Source organism: Callionymus lyra, chromosome 17 (assembly GCF_982586985.1).
Source record: "Callionymus lyra chromosome 17, fCalLyr1.hap1.1, whole genome shotgun sequence".
In the NCBI taxonomy this organism is placed as follows: domain Eukaryota; kingdom Metazoa; phylum Chordata; class Actinopteri; order Syngnathiformes; family Callionymidae; genus Callionymus; species Callionymus lyra.
This window is the reverse complement of record NC_141834.1, coordinates 2,942,985-2,957,744: the sequence shown is the minus strand read 5'-3', so window position 1 is coordinate 2,957,744 and position 14,760 is coordinate 2,942,985. Positions and strand designations below refer to the sequence as shown.

Genomic DNA, 14,760 nt, shown 5'->3' with positions numbered 1-14,760 from the left:
CATTGGTTTAAAAAAGTACATAATTATCTGATCTAATAAATACGTGCACATCAAAGCTTCTGAGTGTGTTGAAAAGGTTTTAAAATGAACAAGGTGAAATGATAGGAATTTAATGAAAAGTTCAATAAATAAGAATTAATAAACATTGAAAAAGGTAATGTATTTTTAATTTTTTCCACTTTTTTTTTATTATTCCAGCATTTTATCCATTTATCAACTGATTTTTGCAATAAATGCGCTTTTAAATCGACTGTGTTTTGAAAACTATGGATCGCAACAGTTACAAAGGATTTAACGATTGTTTATTCACCAGGAATAGAGGAAAACAACATGAGAAAAACAACAAGATAATAACACTAATACTAATACACAATACTAAAACTGACATCAATAATAACTATACATTTACAATATTCAATTACCTTGATTGCAGGATGTAACAACAAAATAATATAAAAAAGTAGAACTAGTAGAATGTGTGTTAAGAATAGGATCAAGTATTTAAGATAATTCTGTATTTTCTATTCTATTTCTTCTATTTAGTTGTGCCAATAACATAGATATTTATTTATTTGTATCTTCTGATGCCACTGGATCTTTACATATATGTTCTAACAACAAACTGGTATTCCATATGGAAAAAAGTTCTTCTTGAATACTATCTCAGGTCATTGGTCTCCTCTAGGTCTTATGATCTGAATCTCTGGCTCAACTTTGACTGCGCGCTGGTGACCACTAGAGGGCGGCAAATATTGGGCTTTTGAAGCGAAGCTGCTGAAGCTGCATTCACTGTTAAATCAAGATATCATGGAGAGGGTAGTGGATGAAACTCTACAATCATGCTCTGCAACAGCCTAACGTCATACACTTGTATTTTATCTATTTATCCCTTTTTATATCTTTTCACCGGAACTCTAAAATGTAGTAGCTTGGTGTGACTTGGGAACAGAAATAAATTGCTATTCTGTTGGTTTATACAACCAACAATAAAATGTAAAAACGAATTACTAATCTTCGGCTGGAATAGATTTTTTCACACAACAACTATACGTCTTAAAGACTATAAAACAAATGTTCTATAAAAAAATATATTTATGAATGAAATCGGTATTTCGATGGATTTTATCTACGTTAAAAACGTGGATAACCGAAGAGGTCTGGCGACCCTGAACGCAGCACAGTGAGACTCCTTTGCGCCATTTTGGCTCCTCAGTTTCCCCTCCAGGTTGAGGCGCCGCTGCTCTCATGAGTCCCACCGTTGCACTGCAGCGATGCCGCTGCCAGAGACCCGCCGCTGGGAGTCAGCTCTGCGGGGAGCCGTAGCGTCCACCCGCGAACACAACTTTAATTCAACTATGGGATGTTTGCGAGCACTCGTCTGAGCTGCGTCTCAACAGGTCGGTGCAGCTGAACTACGGCGGCGGAGACGGGTCACCTGGCCAGGTAAAACACCTGCAGTGACGCGCCATGTTGGCTCAAACCGTGTCTTCACTCCTCAATACTATAGGAATTATGTAATAAAAAGCAGGTTATTGATGGGAAACGTGAGCGTGCACACACGTTGACGTGGGGGCGTGTGCACGACTCCCCTCCCTCTCCACCTCGCTCTCCCTCTCTCACACACACACACACACACACACACACATTCCTGTGTTTCTGACTGGGCAGCGTTTGTAAGCGGTCGTGGATTATGTCTCTCTGACGGCGGACTATTGTCTCCTCCTGCTGCACCAGCACCACGTCCTCCCTCATCCCATCCTCTCTCTTTTTTTTTTTAGATCCATTCATCCATCAGCTCCTCTTGACTTCTTGAGCTGAGACACGTCCAATCCTTCAGCCAGTGGCGGTGGAACATGTCCTATGTTCCCTTTCAAGGTAAGACCGAAGATGATGCCTCTCTCACTCCTGTCCTCTCTTCCTTCTCCATCCTTTTCCTTCTTGTGTCAACACCTGCAGTCTTCTCAGTGTGTATGTGTGTGTGTGCATGGATCTCCACACTAATGTGATCATGACGTCCACACTTGAGATGATGGATCTCCAGAAACTTGATGCGAGGGAGTGTTGAGGGTCTCATGAGTGTGTGTGTGAGAGGTGCTGGTGTGTGTCACTGCAGCACAACTGTGACTAATGCTACAGTGTGAGCAGGCGTGATGCAGGAGAGAGACGCCTCAGCATCTCGCACCAGGAGCACGATGGAAGTTGGAGGTCGTGCCCGTGTTGGTTGGTACCTGTGTGCGTGTGCAGGGCTGCTGAGTGGGCCAGAGTGGAGGTGTGCGGCATGTGAGGCGCGAGGGTGGGTGAGAGACTCGCTCCACTCGACCATTTCCACCTTCTTCTCTGGAAGACGTCCACGTTATGTAAGACACACACATGCCCATTAATCCTCCATCATGTCCTCTTAAATATACATGTCTGTGATCCGGTCTCCTTGAGACCTTGGCTCCTACAAGAAGTCATTAAAACAATGTGTTTGTAAAAAAGAAATCACTGTCAAAGGGTGGTTATTAAAACATAAAGTATGATCCATAAATATTTATGAAAAATATTATTGTATAGAACAGGGGTGGGCAATTATAAATCTTCAAGGGCCACATTCAATTCCATGAATGTTGTCAGGGGCCGTCAGCCGAAAAGAAAGACGAGAAAATCCCTAAAGAAAAATGACATTCGTTTTTATGCCGTGACATTTATTAAGCTAAATAAGATGCAATTTTATTCTTGTATATACAGTATGTGAGTTTTTTTCAAAACATTCAAAAACATTTCTTCAAGTCACTTAAAAAAAGGTTTTGAGGGATTAATATACCTGTATACTCGAAAAATGACACAAAAAAGGATGGAAAAGGTCAATTGGTGTGAAAATGTAAATTAATAAAAAATACAAAATACATTTGTTAATGCATAAGAACCATTTATACTGTACATGATCAAACTTTGACATTACGAGGGCCGCATAAATAGTCAAAGGGCCGCATGTGGCCCCCGGGCCGCACTTTGCCCAGGTCTGGTATAGAAAATGGTTTAATAAATAAGAAGTTGTTGTTATAGAAGATAATAAAAGGTTTTTACATACTTCTTAAGTATGATTCAAAAGGGAAAATAAAAAAGGAAGACGGGTAAAGTTAAATTGAAATGAACTATATCTCACGAATAAAAGCTGGGTTGTGTAATGAGAATCCATGTGTGTGTGAGTGTGTGTCAGTGCTCGTAAGCCCCCACTGGGGGGATCATTGCCAGGAAATGGTGAGCTCACTCCTGCACCTCCAAACCTGCCAGCGACGGCACCTTCTCTGTGATCACTCCGGAGATGTTTTCGGAGTGAACGCTTGAACACATGACCTGCGGAGATTTCACAGCCGAAGGTTCCGAGTTCGGAGCCGCTCGATAACAGAAGTTACTTCGCTGATGTTGAAATTTTGTAAACCGTCTGAGCTCAGAAGGAAGTTATTAATCCCATCTTACTTTCATCCATATGAAGCGATTTAAGATGAATTTAAGTCACATTTTTTCCTGCCTAGAGCAACACATTTGAGGCGTTACATTCAAGACGTTATCCTCTTATTTTGTTTTAAGTTCAAACATATTTTACTACGTTTTAAATCATTAAACTTTTCAATACATCACACACTTGAGACTCAGAGTAGAGCCAGTGCTTCTTGCATTGTTTCCTCAAATAATCTGCATTTCTCTCGACGCCTGCGGGAACTCGGCACACATTTGCCACCTAAAACCTCTCTTGATGGGTATTTCTTCTTGCACTCGGGTTAAAGGTCACGATCGGTCACACAGCCAAAGGAAGTGGTGGGATTATAAACTTGTGTTTGCACACCTCAGCGCTGCTGCTCAGTTCCCCAGAATTCACCTTCAATTTGAGAATGAATGTAAATCCACTTGTGTAGTTTGACTGAAACATGTTTTTTTTTAATGATCTTGACGTGACTTTAATGGATAAAAACATTTAAAACACAAAATTTAATCAAATGCAAAAACATCTTAATAATGGATATTAAATAAAAAAGCAACGCAAAATTCTATTGAATCCAAAATTAAATATTTATTACAAAAAACATATTAAATAATTCACATTTAATTACGTTCCTACACTTGTTTGTACACCTGTCAATCCCTATCATTCAGGATGTACATGATAGGGATTGACAGATTGAAACAAGTGTAGAAGATAAAAAAGGAAATGCATTCAAATATAAAAAATGAAAGGCAGAAGGCTCAAATGATTGATATGAAAAAGAACGTGTGTGCCTGTCTTCATCTCTACCTGTACATCTCCATGGTTACGCCGACAGCTGTTGCGTAATACTGTGTGATATGTGTTGCTCGCTGACTCAACACTCGGATATGAAACACGAGTCTGACTGATGAGGCCCTTAAAGACGAGAGGCGTCCTGTGCACACGAGTCCGGAAGCCAACGCTCCCTGGAAGGCCGTCTTGCCAAGTGGCGGCGGACGCGAAACAGGCAGTCGGTGGGAGGCGGCAGCAGCAGAACCGGACCTTTTTTTTTCCTGTGTCGCACTCCTCGCTGCTTCCCGAACTCATGCGTTCTCTGCACCTCGCTGTGGTCGACCCTTCTTCGTGCTGGTCCACCCCCACACACTCCCACCTCCACTCCCGCGGCCCCCTCGACACATGCTGCTGCTGGTGCTCCTCATGAAACAAGATGAGAGTGTGATGAAAATGTTGATCATTAATGAGAAACATTCTGATCAAATCATGTCCTTTATTATTATGCAGATCATTTGGTTTAGACATATTTGAATGAAATAATAAGATAAATGATTGGAAGAATGATATTTATGACAATAAAAACAGCGATGAATCATCTTTAAACATGTGTGTATATATATATATATATAATTTGATTGTGAAATCAATAGTTTTACAAAAAAAGCAAATGACAATGCATAATAAAACGATTAAAAACACATACAAATGAAAAACATAAATTATAATAAAATAAAGGTGTAGAGAGAGGAAAAGTGATAGAAAACGCCACCATTTATGAAAGAAACTTAAAGAAACTGTGTTTGACTTTCTCCTGCTTTATGACATAGTGTCTGTGAGCCATTTTGAACTTGCAGCAGTGAAAAATTATATGTTAAAAATATTGTTTTATTTGTCTTGCCATTACAGTAAAATCTTAATTATAAATAAATAATATGTCATTGAACAGTAATCGTGTAAACTGAATAAAAAAAGAAAAAAGATATAATTATACAATAGGGATATAAGAAGTTTGTTCCTAAAATAAAAATGGTAATTAAGGTGAATGAATACATAGGTTATTTTCAGTTAATGAAATAACTTAATAGAAAAGCATTTTTAAGTAGAGTAAAGTTAAAGAAGAAATCAAAAAAGACACAATGATTAAATCTAATAAAGATTTGACTTCAGATGAGCGGCTGGTGAGATGACAGCGTTCCTCTGCAGCAGGTTCCACACTAGACTTGACACAGCAGCTCGTGCGAGCCCTGGTTTGAGAGTTGAGCGATGCACTGCAGCACTCCACGCCTCACCCGCCTCACCCGCCTCACCCGCCTCCTCCGCTCTCCCATGTGACATCAGGGACCGTCTTTCACCCCCCACCCCCCCGCCGTTCAGCCTCTGCCAAGAAGCTTCATCTGTCTCCGTGTAGTGTTGCGGGCCAGGTCCACGAGATGATCCCAGCTTTCAACTTCCACGCTGACGCAGTCCATCAAGGAGCGCTCCCACCTGTCGCTGCTGAAGGTTAAGTCTGAGGCGGTTGTTCTCATCTCATTCCAAAAGATGTGTCAAACCCAAACCTGATCAAACAAGATCAATGATCATATGACGATCTATAATAAGGTCAATACAAGTATCGACAACTGGATGCAAATAAAAAAGGGTTTTTGCAAAAACTTCATTAAAGGTTTGTTTCAATTAACAAACGTTTAGAAAAATCAAAAACCTTTTTACATTTCCTTTTTTTCTCATATTATTGATCACTATCCAATATGCACATGCCTGCAAGTAGACCCACTGTTGACCAATCAGACGAGTGTGTTTTGGGCATGTGATGCAGGACTCAAATGTTAGTCAATAAAGTTTTTATTCATACACATGTGTTTATATTACTTATACAGGGTTTAGTAAAATTCATTTATGAACATTTTTAACCCTGTATAGTGGAGTAATACTATGGTGACTCGTGGTGGTGCGTCATAGTTTACCTGCATATGAGAAGATATTTGATTGTAAAAATCTGTTTTAAAATGAATATTAATTTATTTGTAGCAAACGTTTAAAGTTCAAAATACTCCGAACTAAACACCACGAGTGCTTCCAGAGCGTATACAGTCTACTGTTTACACAGGAAGTTACTACTTTTGGTTGAAATAACCCTTTAAGTAATGGGATTTATCTCTTATGTTGGCTATACTTTAGTACCTATAGGTCTGTAAGAATGAATAGTTTTTCTCTGATTACTACTAGAAGGGCCTTTCTAGAATGGGATTAGGAGGTGGTTAAATGAAGACAAAATCCGGTTATAAAGCGCAACTGCGTTTAAACAGTTACACAACGGTTACAACCCTAAAACCTGATTTGAACTGAAGTCATCAGGAAAATGTTTGATGGTTAAATACGGTGTAAAAAGAAATCTAATGCGAAAAAAGAAAGCTTGATGGAGCGAGATAAAGCAGAGAGTTGTTGTGAAAACTGCAGTCTGTGAATGGAGTTCTTGGAGACGTCAGTGTGTCGATGCCCTTGTTCCTCGTAGCCAGCGTGACACACATCTTCCTCAACCCAGTGACCAATAATTCATGATCCTTAAGTGTCACACGACCCATGCTGTGCGTGGGAACTCCAGCGCCACTGCAAAGCTGGAGTGAACACGTCGATAAGTTTATGCTGCGAGAGTGCGTCAGCGGTCGATTGATCTCGAGATTCTCTCTCCGCTGAAAGGTCAGGACGAGCCGCCTCTGCTCTCCGGATCCAATCGGACGGATGCAAGTCAGCGATAATGATCTCCCTCTGGATACGGTTGGCTCACATGTTTTGAGGGCGTGTTGTCATCCGATCCCATGGATGCTTGTGAATCAGAGCGGCGAGCGTGTAGCCAGTTAGCCTCGAGCGGTGCCAGATCCGTGACGTCACTCGTGGATGCTCAGGGTTCCTTTTTGTCAGTCAAACATGCGTCCTTTTTTAAATTAAAATTGTGATTGTGCCGCCACAAATAAATACATTTTCCATTCATTAGTCAACTTTATTTTTGGTAGCTAAGCTCTTTGATTTTGGTTCTTCTTCTTGTTAGCTTGGCTTCATCTTACGATGTTGGCGTGTGTTGTTCTGGAGGTAGCAAGAGATGCTAACTAGCGCTTGACTGGTGTAAGTATCATTTCAGTGTGATTTACCATCTCAGTCCTGGCGCTTCTTCATGATGAAGTCACATGCATTTAGCTAAAACAACGAAAACTGTCTTACGTGACATTCACGGCAAAAGAATGTGACCGTGCCGTTTTTTAAAACTTCAGAGTACTCAATACATCTTAACATTTTCTTTTCAAAATTAACACAACTACTTATTTTATAATTCCCGTAAGTCATTTAAAATTTTGTTTTGTACAGTTACAAGTTAATTAATTTTTGGTCAACAACACTTTAGTTTATCACACATTCCGTTGGGCTGAGAGTGTGTTGTCTGACCAGGATGAAAGGGGACAGTTGCTTGGAAAAAGACCAAATTGACAAAGATTGCCAATTGATTTTAATTTTTTTTTTATATAAATGCTTTCTGTGGTTAAAAAAGTGCCTTGAAATCGTTAAGTGGGAGTTTTTTTAATTATGAAAAAGCTTTTAATAAGTCAGAATGTGATTTAACCACATAGGGGTATTTGAAAATAACAATATGGCGAGGTATCATGATATTGATTTTCAGGATACGCTATCGATAGCACTGTATCAATTTATTTATTGATTTAATTGTGTGGCTTGTGAATAGTGTTTTACATGTTACCATAGTTATTTCATGGTTTAAAGTTTCCTTAAAGTGTTTATCAAATTATGAATTGGATTTTTTAAATTTACAATTAACATGCAAATATTCATGCATTTTTATATTTGGCTTGCAATTAAACTTCCGTCCGCTAAATGCTAGTTATTACGTCTTCTGCAGCTAAAGGAGCATTTAAATCATCCTAGATCCCGGCGATGACTGAGGACGAGAGGATACAGTCTACTCCAGCAGCTTTTAAAGCTCATGTTTGTAAATATTTCGGTTTCAAAACAAATGGAAATTATGATTTGCATCTTTAATTTCTGCAAGGGCAGAGTCACGTACTCGGCAATACTACAAATAAATCCTGTATCGTTGCCTGGGCCACTATATGGTGATGGATAATATATGGCCAGATTCTTGCCAATACAAAACCCTAGTAGGAAGTTCCTGAATGGAAATGGTAAGGCGGACAGAAACTCACACCGGGTTTAACCTCCGAAACAGATACACTTACACTTCTACATCGGAGGAACAATTTGACGACTGTAACTACGTCAACATATATAATTAGTTTTAACTGGCACGCTTATTTGAAGAACATGATTATTTTGTAAATCCTCCAGATGAAGCTCTTTACCTCGACAAAAAGCCTCCTGTGAGGTTAGCCGTTTGTAAATTTAGCTTCCTTCCTGCTCCGGCCCACACAGAGCCTCTACTGTATCCAGTCGCTCTGAGGCTCTTCTTGCCTGAAGAGTTGTCGTCTTCACATTAGAAGATAAACCCAGGAGTTGAATGACATGTGAGATATTCGAGCTCAGATGAAAGGCTTCAGTCATATGGAGAGAGATGCTGATGAAGGGTGGGGGGGTTCATTGGTTGCCAGAAGCTCTTCGTAATCTAGTTTTCCTCTTCACCTCGAGCATGAACCGATAACAACGGAAGGGGACGACGATTAATGCAATGATCGAATCACTTCAAGGTTTCTTTTGTCACGATGAATGCAGTCACAAGGGTCGTCTTCATTGACCGCTCCGACCTCTTGAGAGGATTGCTTAGATGTTACGAACTCTCTCATCGTTCAATGTAAAGAGCATTTTAAGTCTTTGAAAGGATAGTTAGGAATATCGCCAGGGCGGCACATATCTGACTCAAACCCATGTGGTTTTCAAGGAACTAGCCTCCATTCCAAGAGACCAAATGAACATCTTATGTAAGTTGTTTCTCAATGTGCGTCCACATCAAACACAATTGGACGCTACTTGTTGTGTTTCTGGACACCCAAGAGGTCGGTGGTTTCTCTAAATCCGCAGGGGGTCTACAGTTATTGGAGGGCCAAAATGGTCGTCAGTATGTCAACTTTTTGTCTAATGAAGTTTGTAATAAATGAAAGATTTAAACATCGTACTTCAGAGGGTCTCTCAGTCCACTTAGATAGAAAGTTTTTTTTCCAACTGTCAAGTAAAATAAAGGACATTTTAAACTCTATGCTATACTTGCTATAGCTGAGCTAGTGGCTAACAGTGCTAGCTCCTCCTTACATGTAGTATCTTGTATTTGTTGAAGTAGAATTGCATACATCTGCAATGAAATGAAGAAAAACTATAGTTTCCAAAATTAAATAGAAAGAAAAAATATTAAAACATTTACTGTATGTAGTTGAGAAATATGTTTTTCAAAAGTTTAAGTGTCAGTGCTTTTGCAGAGTTTCTTCTTGTGTTTATATTCCCAAATTTACTCAAAGTCCCAGTCCTCAGTATGTTGTGAACACAAATGTATTTTCGACAAGTGTCTGTTAGAACTTCAGAATACTGGATAATTACAACAAAACAATGAGTGACTTTCTTGTATCTGGGGCTGAAACAGCCTCTGGTCGGCACATCAATCTGCGACGCAGTACGTGGGCACTGGTGACAAACTCTCAGAGCAGCTGCAGCTCTCAGATGGATCCTGAAGCTGGCATGTTTATCCGGCCAGCCCAGTGGTACCTTAATTGTTTCCATCGAGGGAGAAGAGACCATCTGTCATTCACAGCCCTTCACCAACACACGAGATCCAAACCTTCACTTGACTTGTCGCGCCCTCCAGCGAGGCGGAGGATTTTGGTTCGTTTAACGGGTCGTGAGGAGATGTGAAGTAATGTTGTCTGGCAGGAAGGGCTGCCGCGCTCTGGAAGCTGGCTGCTCTTGTCATGTTTGCAGGAGGGTGGCTCTGTTTCCATAGGAAGCATGTGTCTGCTCGGATTAGCGGAACGGTGAAGTGCTCGCAGGAGCTCGCCGAGAGCTGGCAGTGACATCACTCTACCTTACAACACTGACACGTGTCAAAACACGGAACACGCTAATTCTGCAGCTTAGTGAGATCCACAATGAGACGACCACTCAAGAGATGAATATATTAATAATAATTCAATGTCACAAAAACATAAACAACTACATAGAAAAGTCAAGAAACAAAGACAAAACTGTATCACGAAAGGTTGGAAAATGTAACTTTTAGTTAAACATAAATGACAAAACAAGCTGGTATAAGTTAAAAGCACTTAACATTTTTAGTTAGTTTGTGAAACATGTCAACTTGTTCAGTTTTCCAATTTTACTTAGAAGCGTAAATACTGTCAAAAGAATTCATAAGAATTCAAGTATTTTTACGGAGCCCCTAAAGGGATATGAGAAAAAAAAAGTTTTTCTCATCATCCACTCAGCCAATAATGAATTGAACGTTGATTGTTAGGCGTTCTTTTTCCTGGATTTTCACGTCTGCCCAAAGCTGACTTGGACCAGCATGTGTGTGTGGAGTGTTGGTCTTGGATCAGGTTATTGTTAATCAATGATCGACTCATCATTGATTTTGAACCTCTATTACAGTATGAGAAGCATCACTTCAGCTCCCTTCATGTCTCCACATGCGCATCTCAGGCATGAACATCCTGACTCACCTGGGCAGGTGCATCGTTTTGTTTCCGCTAAATCCAGAGGGAGATCTATCTTTTTTATAATGTGTATTGAAGAAAAAAAAGATTGTTCTTGTTATAATTCACTTTTTGTCCTGTGGTAACGCAGTAATCTGTGTGTCTGGTATGTTTTGACCAGCTGAGTTGACGCGCTGACGCTGGAATGCGGAAGACGATCAACCGGTGAGGTTTGCACTCATGAAGTCAAAATCTGCGCCAAATCCTAGACGGATGATCATCTTGTGACGCATTTAAAATTAAGAAAACCCAAAATCGCTGTCATAATCGCCGTTCTTATGTTTATCTGAAAGACATTTAAAAATGATGATAAAAACTGTTTCGACAAAAGTAATGCACCGCTTTGGATCATGTTATCAACTTCATCAAGACATGTGTAACGTTTTTAAATCAAACATACAAGTGCTTTAATTTCTTGTTAACCTTATCAAGAATTCTGAGAACACAAACAAGCATTTGTCGGCCGATGCTAACAAGACAACAACTGACTCCTCAAATTACTGCACAGGTTATCTATATCTGCCACATTATATAATATACATTTCTCGTTCTAACGTTAGAGTTTGTCGTTCTAACGGGAAAACCTTCCACATTTTTTTTTTCATGTCCCTTTACAGCAGGGGTCTCCAAACCGGTCCTCAAAGGGCCAGGGTAGTGCAGGTTTTCGTTCCAACCGATCAAGCATGTAAAATTTAACAAACTGACCATAGACATATATACACATAGACGCCGCATCGACTGCTAGAGCTGTTTGTATACAGGGCAGCCATCTTTGTACAGTTCCACTCGCTCCTACAGTGCATTACGTCTATAGAGGAATGATGTGTTTACACTATAAAAGTGATCATAAATCGCTCATTTGTCAGGCTTTTTCACAGGGTTGTTTTTCAGACCTCAAACCAGATAGACAGACATTATTAGAAGGAATATGTCACAATATTACATAATGTTTTAAAATGAAATATTCTATTGAGCATACGTGGGATAACATTATGATTAGGATCATTGCATTGTAATAAGAAGTGCAGTGTACAAATGACAGTTAATTGTTGATACTACCGCAGTAAAAGATTTTTAAATAAACCCTTAATTTGACAGAAGTTACACCTTCTGATGCAACTGTACTTGGGCCAATAGATTTCCAAAAACAATTTATTACAAAAGAGCTAAACAATAGTTAAAAGATTACACTAGATCACACAAATTCCCAGGTTGCATGTCAAGAATTCAACAATAACTATTTACAACCTTACAAAACATACTAAACTAAAACACCTTAAAGATCCCACGAGATCTCATTCCTATATTCTGCTCATTAGATCATCCATAGGCGGTACAGAAGTCTGGCATCTTCTGACAGTTGCTCATCTGCTGACAAAATTAGTAGTAAAACCAGCATTTTTATATTATATAATTAACACCCTGTATCATAGCGACATGTATGACGATTTGAACGGATCAAAACGTTTCAAAATCGATCTAGAATTCAGCCAATAATTGTATTTTAAGAATGAGACTTACTTCTTTCCCTTTAGTTGTTAATGCGCCGCTGCCTCTGATCACACTGTACCAAGATGGCGGCGCTGTCCTTCTACAGTTGATGCGGCGTCTATGTATATATGTCTATGACACCGACTTTCTGGTTACACTCCGAAAACTCCTGATTGGGTGAAAAGGGGTGCTCTTTGAGAACCGGCTTGGAGACCCCTGTTTTGAAGGGCTCTGTATAGTTTTGACCTAAAGGGATTTTTTTTTTGCAATTTTCTAGGTTTTGCACCTATGAATTTGGCCGGAGTTAAAGAAACAAAAATAATGTCATTTATTGTTTTGAATGAGCAGCCGGTTTCTTTGTCCATGTGCTAGTACTGACAGTGAGTTCCTCTTCAGCTTGACTACACATGATGTCGTTGGTGATGAGGCAGAAATGCTCCTTTTTGTTAAAAGACACATGGCAGTTTTTAACAAGTAGTGGGTGTAGATTACATTGATGTTGTTTATTGAAAATGGAGGTTATCTGCTTTACTTATTTTAGTTTTCAAAATGTGTAACATTATTTAAAAAATAAATCTGTAATTGGTTTTGGTAAAAAATATATATATATATATCATTTATCTATAATATTTTGCCTGCTCGGTCAGATTCTCTCTGGATCCCACTTGAAAAAATGCCATCCATCTTGTACTGAAGCCTCAACATTAGGAATTGTTGGGAAAAACCTTAAATAAGTCTATATTTGAAGCTTGTTTTTAGCGGCCATCCGCCTAATCACACAATGTGTTTCAATGAGGCAACACTGAAACTAATAGGAACTTCTGCTACAACATCCTTAAAAACAATTCCTCATATATGCCTCGCATTTAAGCTCCATGCATGTCTTTCTGGACAAAGATGAAGACATTTTCGCTCCAGTCGCTACATTAAAATAAACATCCTTTTTCGTGTATAACTCTAAAAAGGAACAGATTACCCTGAACATAATCCCAACCTCTTAGTCGACAGGAGGGTGAGTAGAAAATTAGTGCAATTGAAGTTTTGGGTGAACTATCACTTTAAGAAAATGACATGGGCAAACAAATTGTTTCACGCCCCACAATTTTGTGCTGAAAGGACGGAGGAGGGACCGTGTTGTTCCTGCAGACAGATGCGGAAACATATTTCTGCCTCATCCTCCATCAACCCCGCGGGCCTCGTACTTAATGGTGTTTACAAGCATGTTAACTGATGAATGTCCGAACTATAAACAGGATGTGATGAGCTTCTCAATTTGTGGAACGTCATGTTGTGAAGAACATGGTGGACGATCTAGCTTCTTTTGCTGCATTGACACATTGGGACATGTTGTTGAAATGACAAGTGTTTCTTCCAGTAGTGGGGTTCAAGTATCTCTTTCTCTTTTTTCATGGCTAAGGTAAGGAAGGGCATGTACAGAATGTGTCGCTCTAGAACAGGATCCCACAACTCCTGAACTCCTCCATTGGAGGAGCACCGTTTTAGAATGCATGTCCCACTGGGAGGAGGCCCAGGGAAGACCCAGGATACGAGGACATGTCCCTCTGTATCCGTCGTGGCCTGATACATTTATCGTAGAAAGAGGTTTTTATCATGTCGTCAAGTAAAAGTTGTGCATGTTCATTAAAAGATGTCAGGGCTGTTCAAAGAGCAGCGGAGTGATTCAGTCACAGCAGAGCAGAGTCCTTGTGTACATAATTATCTCTCGTGTCTTGATTGATATTTTGGCATCAATGGAAACACAGTAAATATTGAAACAGGCGATGAACTGTACGAAGCCTCGGCTGCTCTCTGAGGGAATCATCTCTGTCAGAAACTCATTTGTCTGGCAGCCGCGAGATGAGAAGGTACAATAACGGCGAGATTCCACCTGGACTCTCACGATCAGCGGGCCGACAGGAGGCTCCAGATAAGAGAGTCTCGCTTCCCTGGAAAGACAGATAGTGTAGATGGACGATAAATCCTATCACATTTGATCCCATGAGTCGACGCCTTGATGGCATTCATTTATTTACCTGCTGAAGCCTTGTGAAAGTGTGATGAGTGCCAGGTTGTTTTATTATCCTGATAAGCTACAACAGCAGGCGAATATTCGCTGTTAAAGAAGTATTGATCAATAGCTTTGAACACTTGGCCAGTCCTCCTGAAAATACACTCCAAAGTAACTCTTCTGACCTTCTCTGAAACAGAGCGATTGATACTTGATGCACTGACCCAGTTATTGATCTCAATTATTCGATCCAAAATAAACACAATCAACTGTCTGCAATTATATAAGCTATTATAGGAACTTGTCTTGCCAGTGTTGTA

The 14,760-nt window shown here is 39.8% G+C and overlaps 1 protein-coding gene across 2 annotated transcripts in view; it reads left to right on the top strand.

Moving 5' to 3' along the window:
- Positions 1-1,691: 1,691 nt before the first annotated feature.
- Positions 1,692-14,760, top strand: part of syngap1b (synaptic Ras GTPase activating protein 1b) — a 92,638-nt gene continuing 79,569 nt past the window's right edge. The window contains exon 1 of one of the 2 annotated variants that reach the window (XM_087778983.1): positions 1,692-1,875. In XM_087778983.1, the coding sequence (XP_087635109.1) occupies positions 1,854-1,875 (22 nt within the window). In that variant the 5' untranslated portion in view covers positions 1,692-1,853. The remainder of the gene's footprint in view (positions 1,876-14,760) is intronic. The other variant, XM_087778984.1, reaches the window with a different exon arrangement.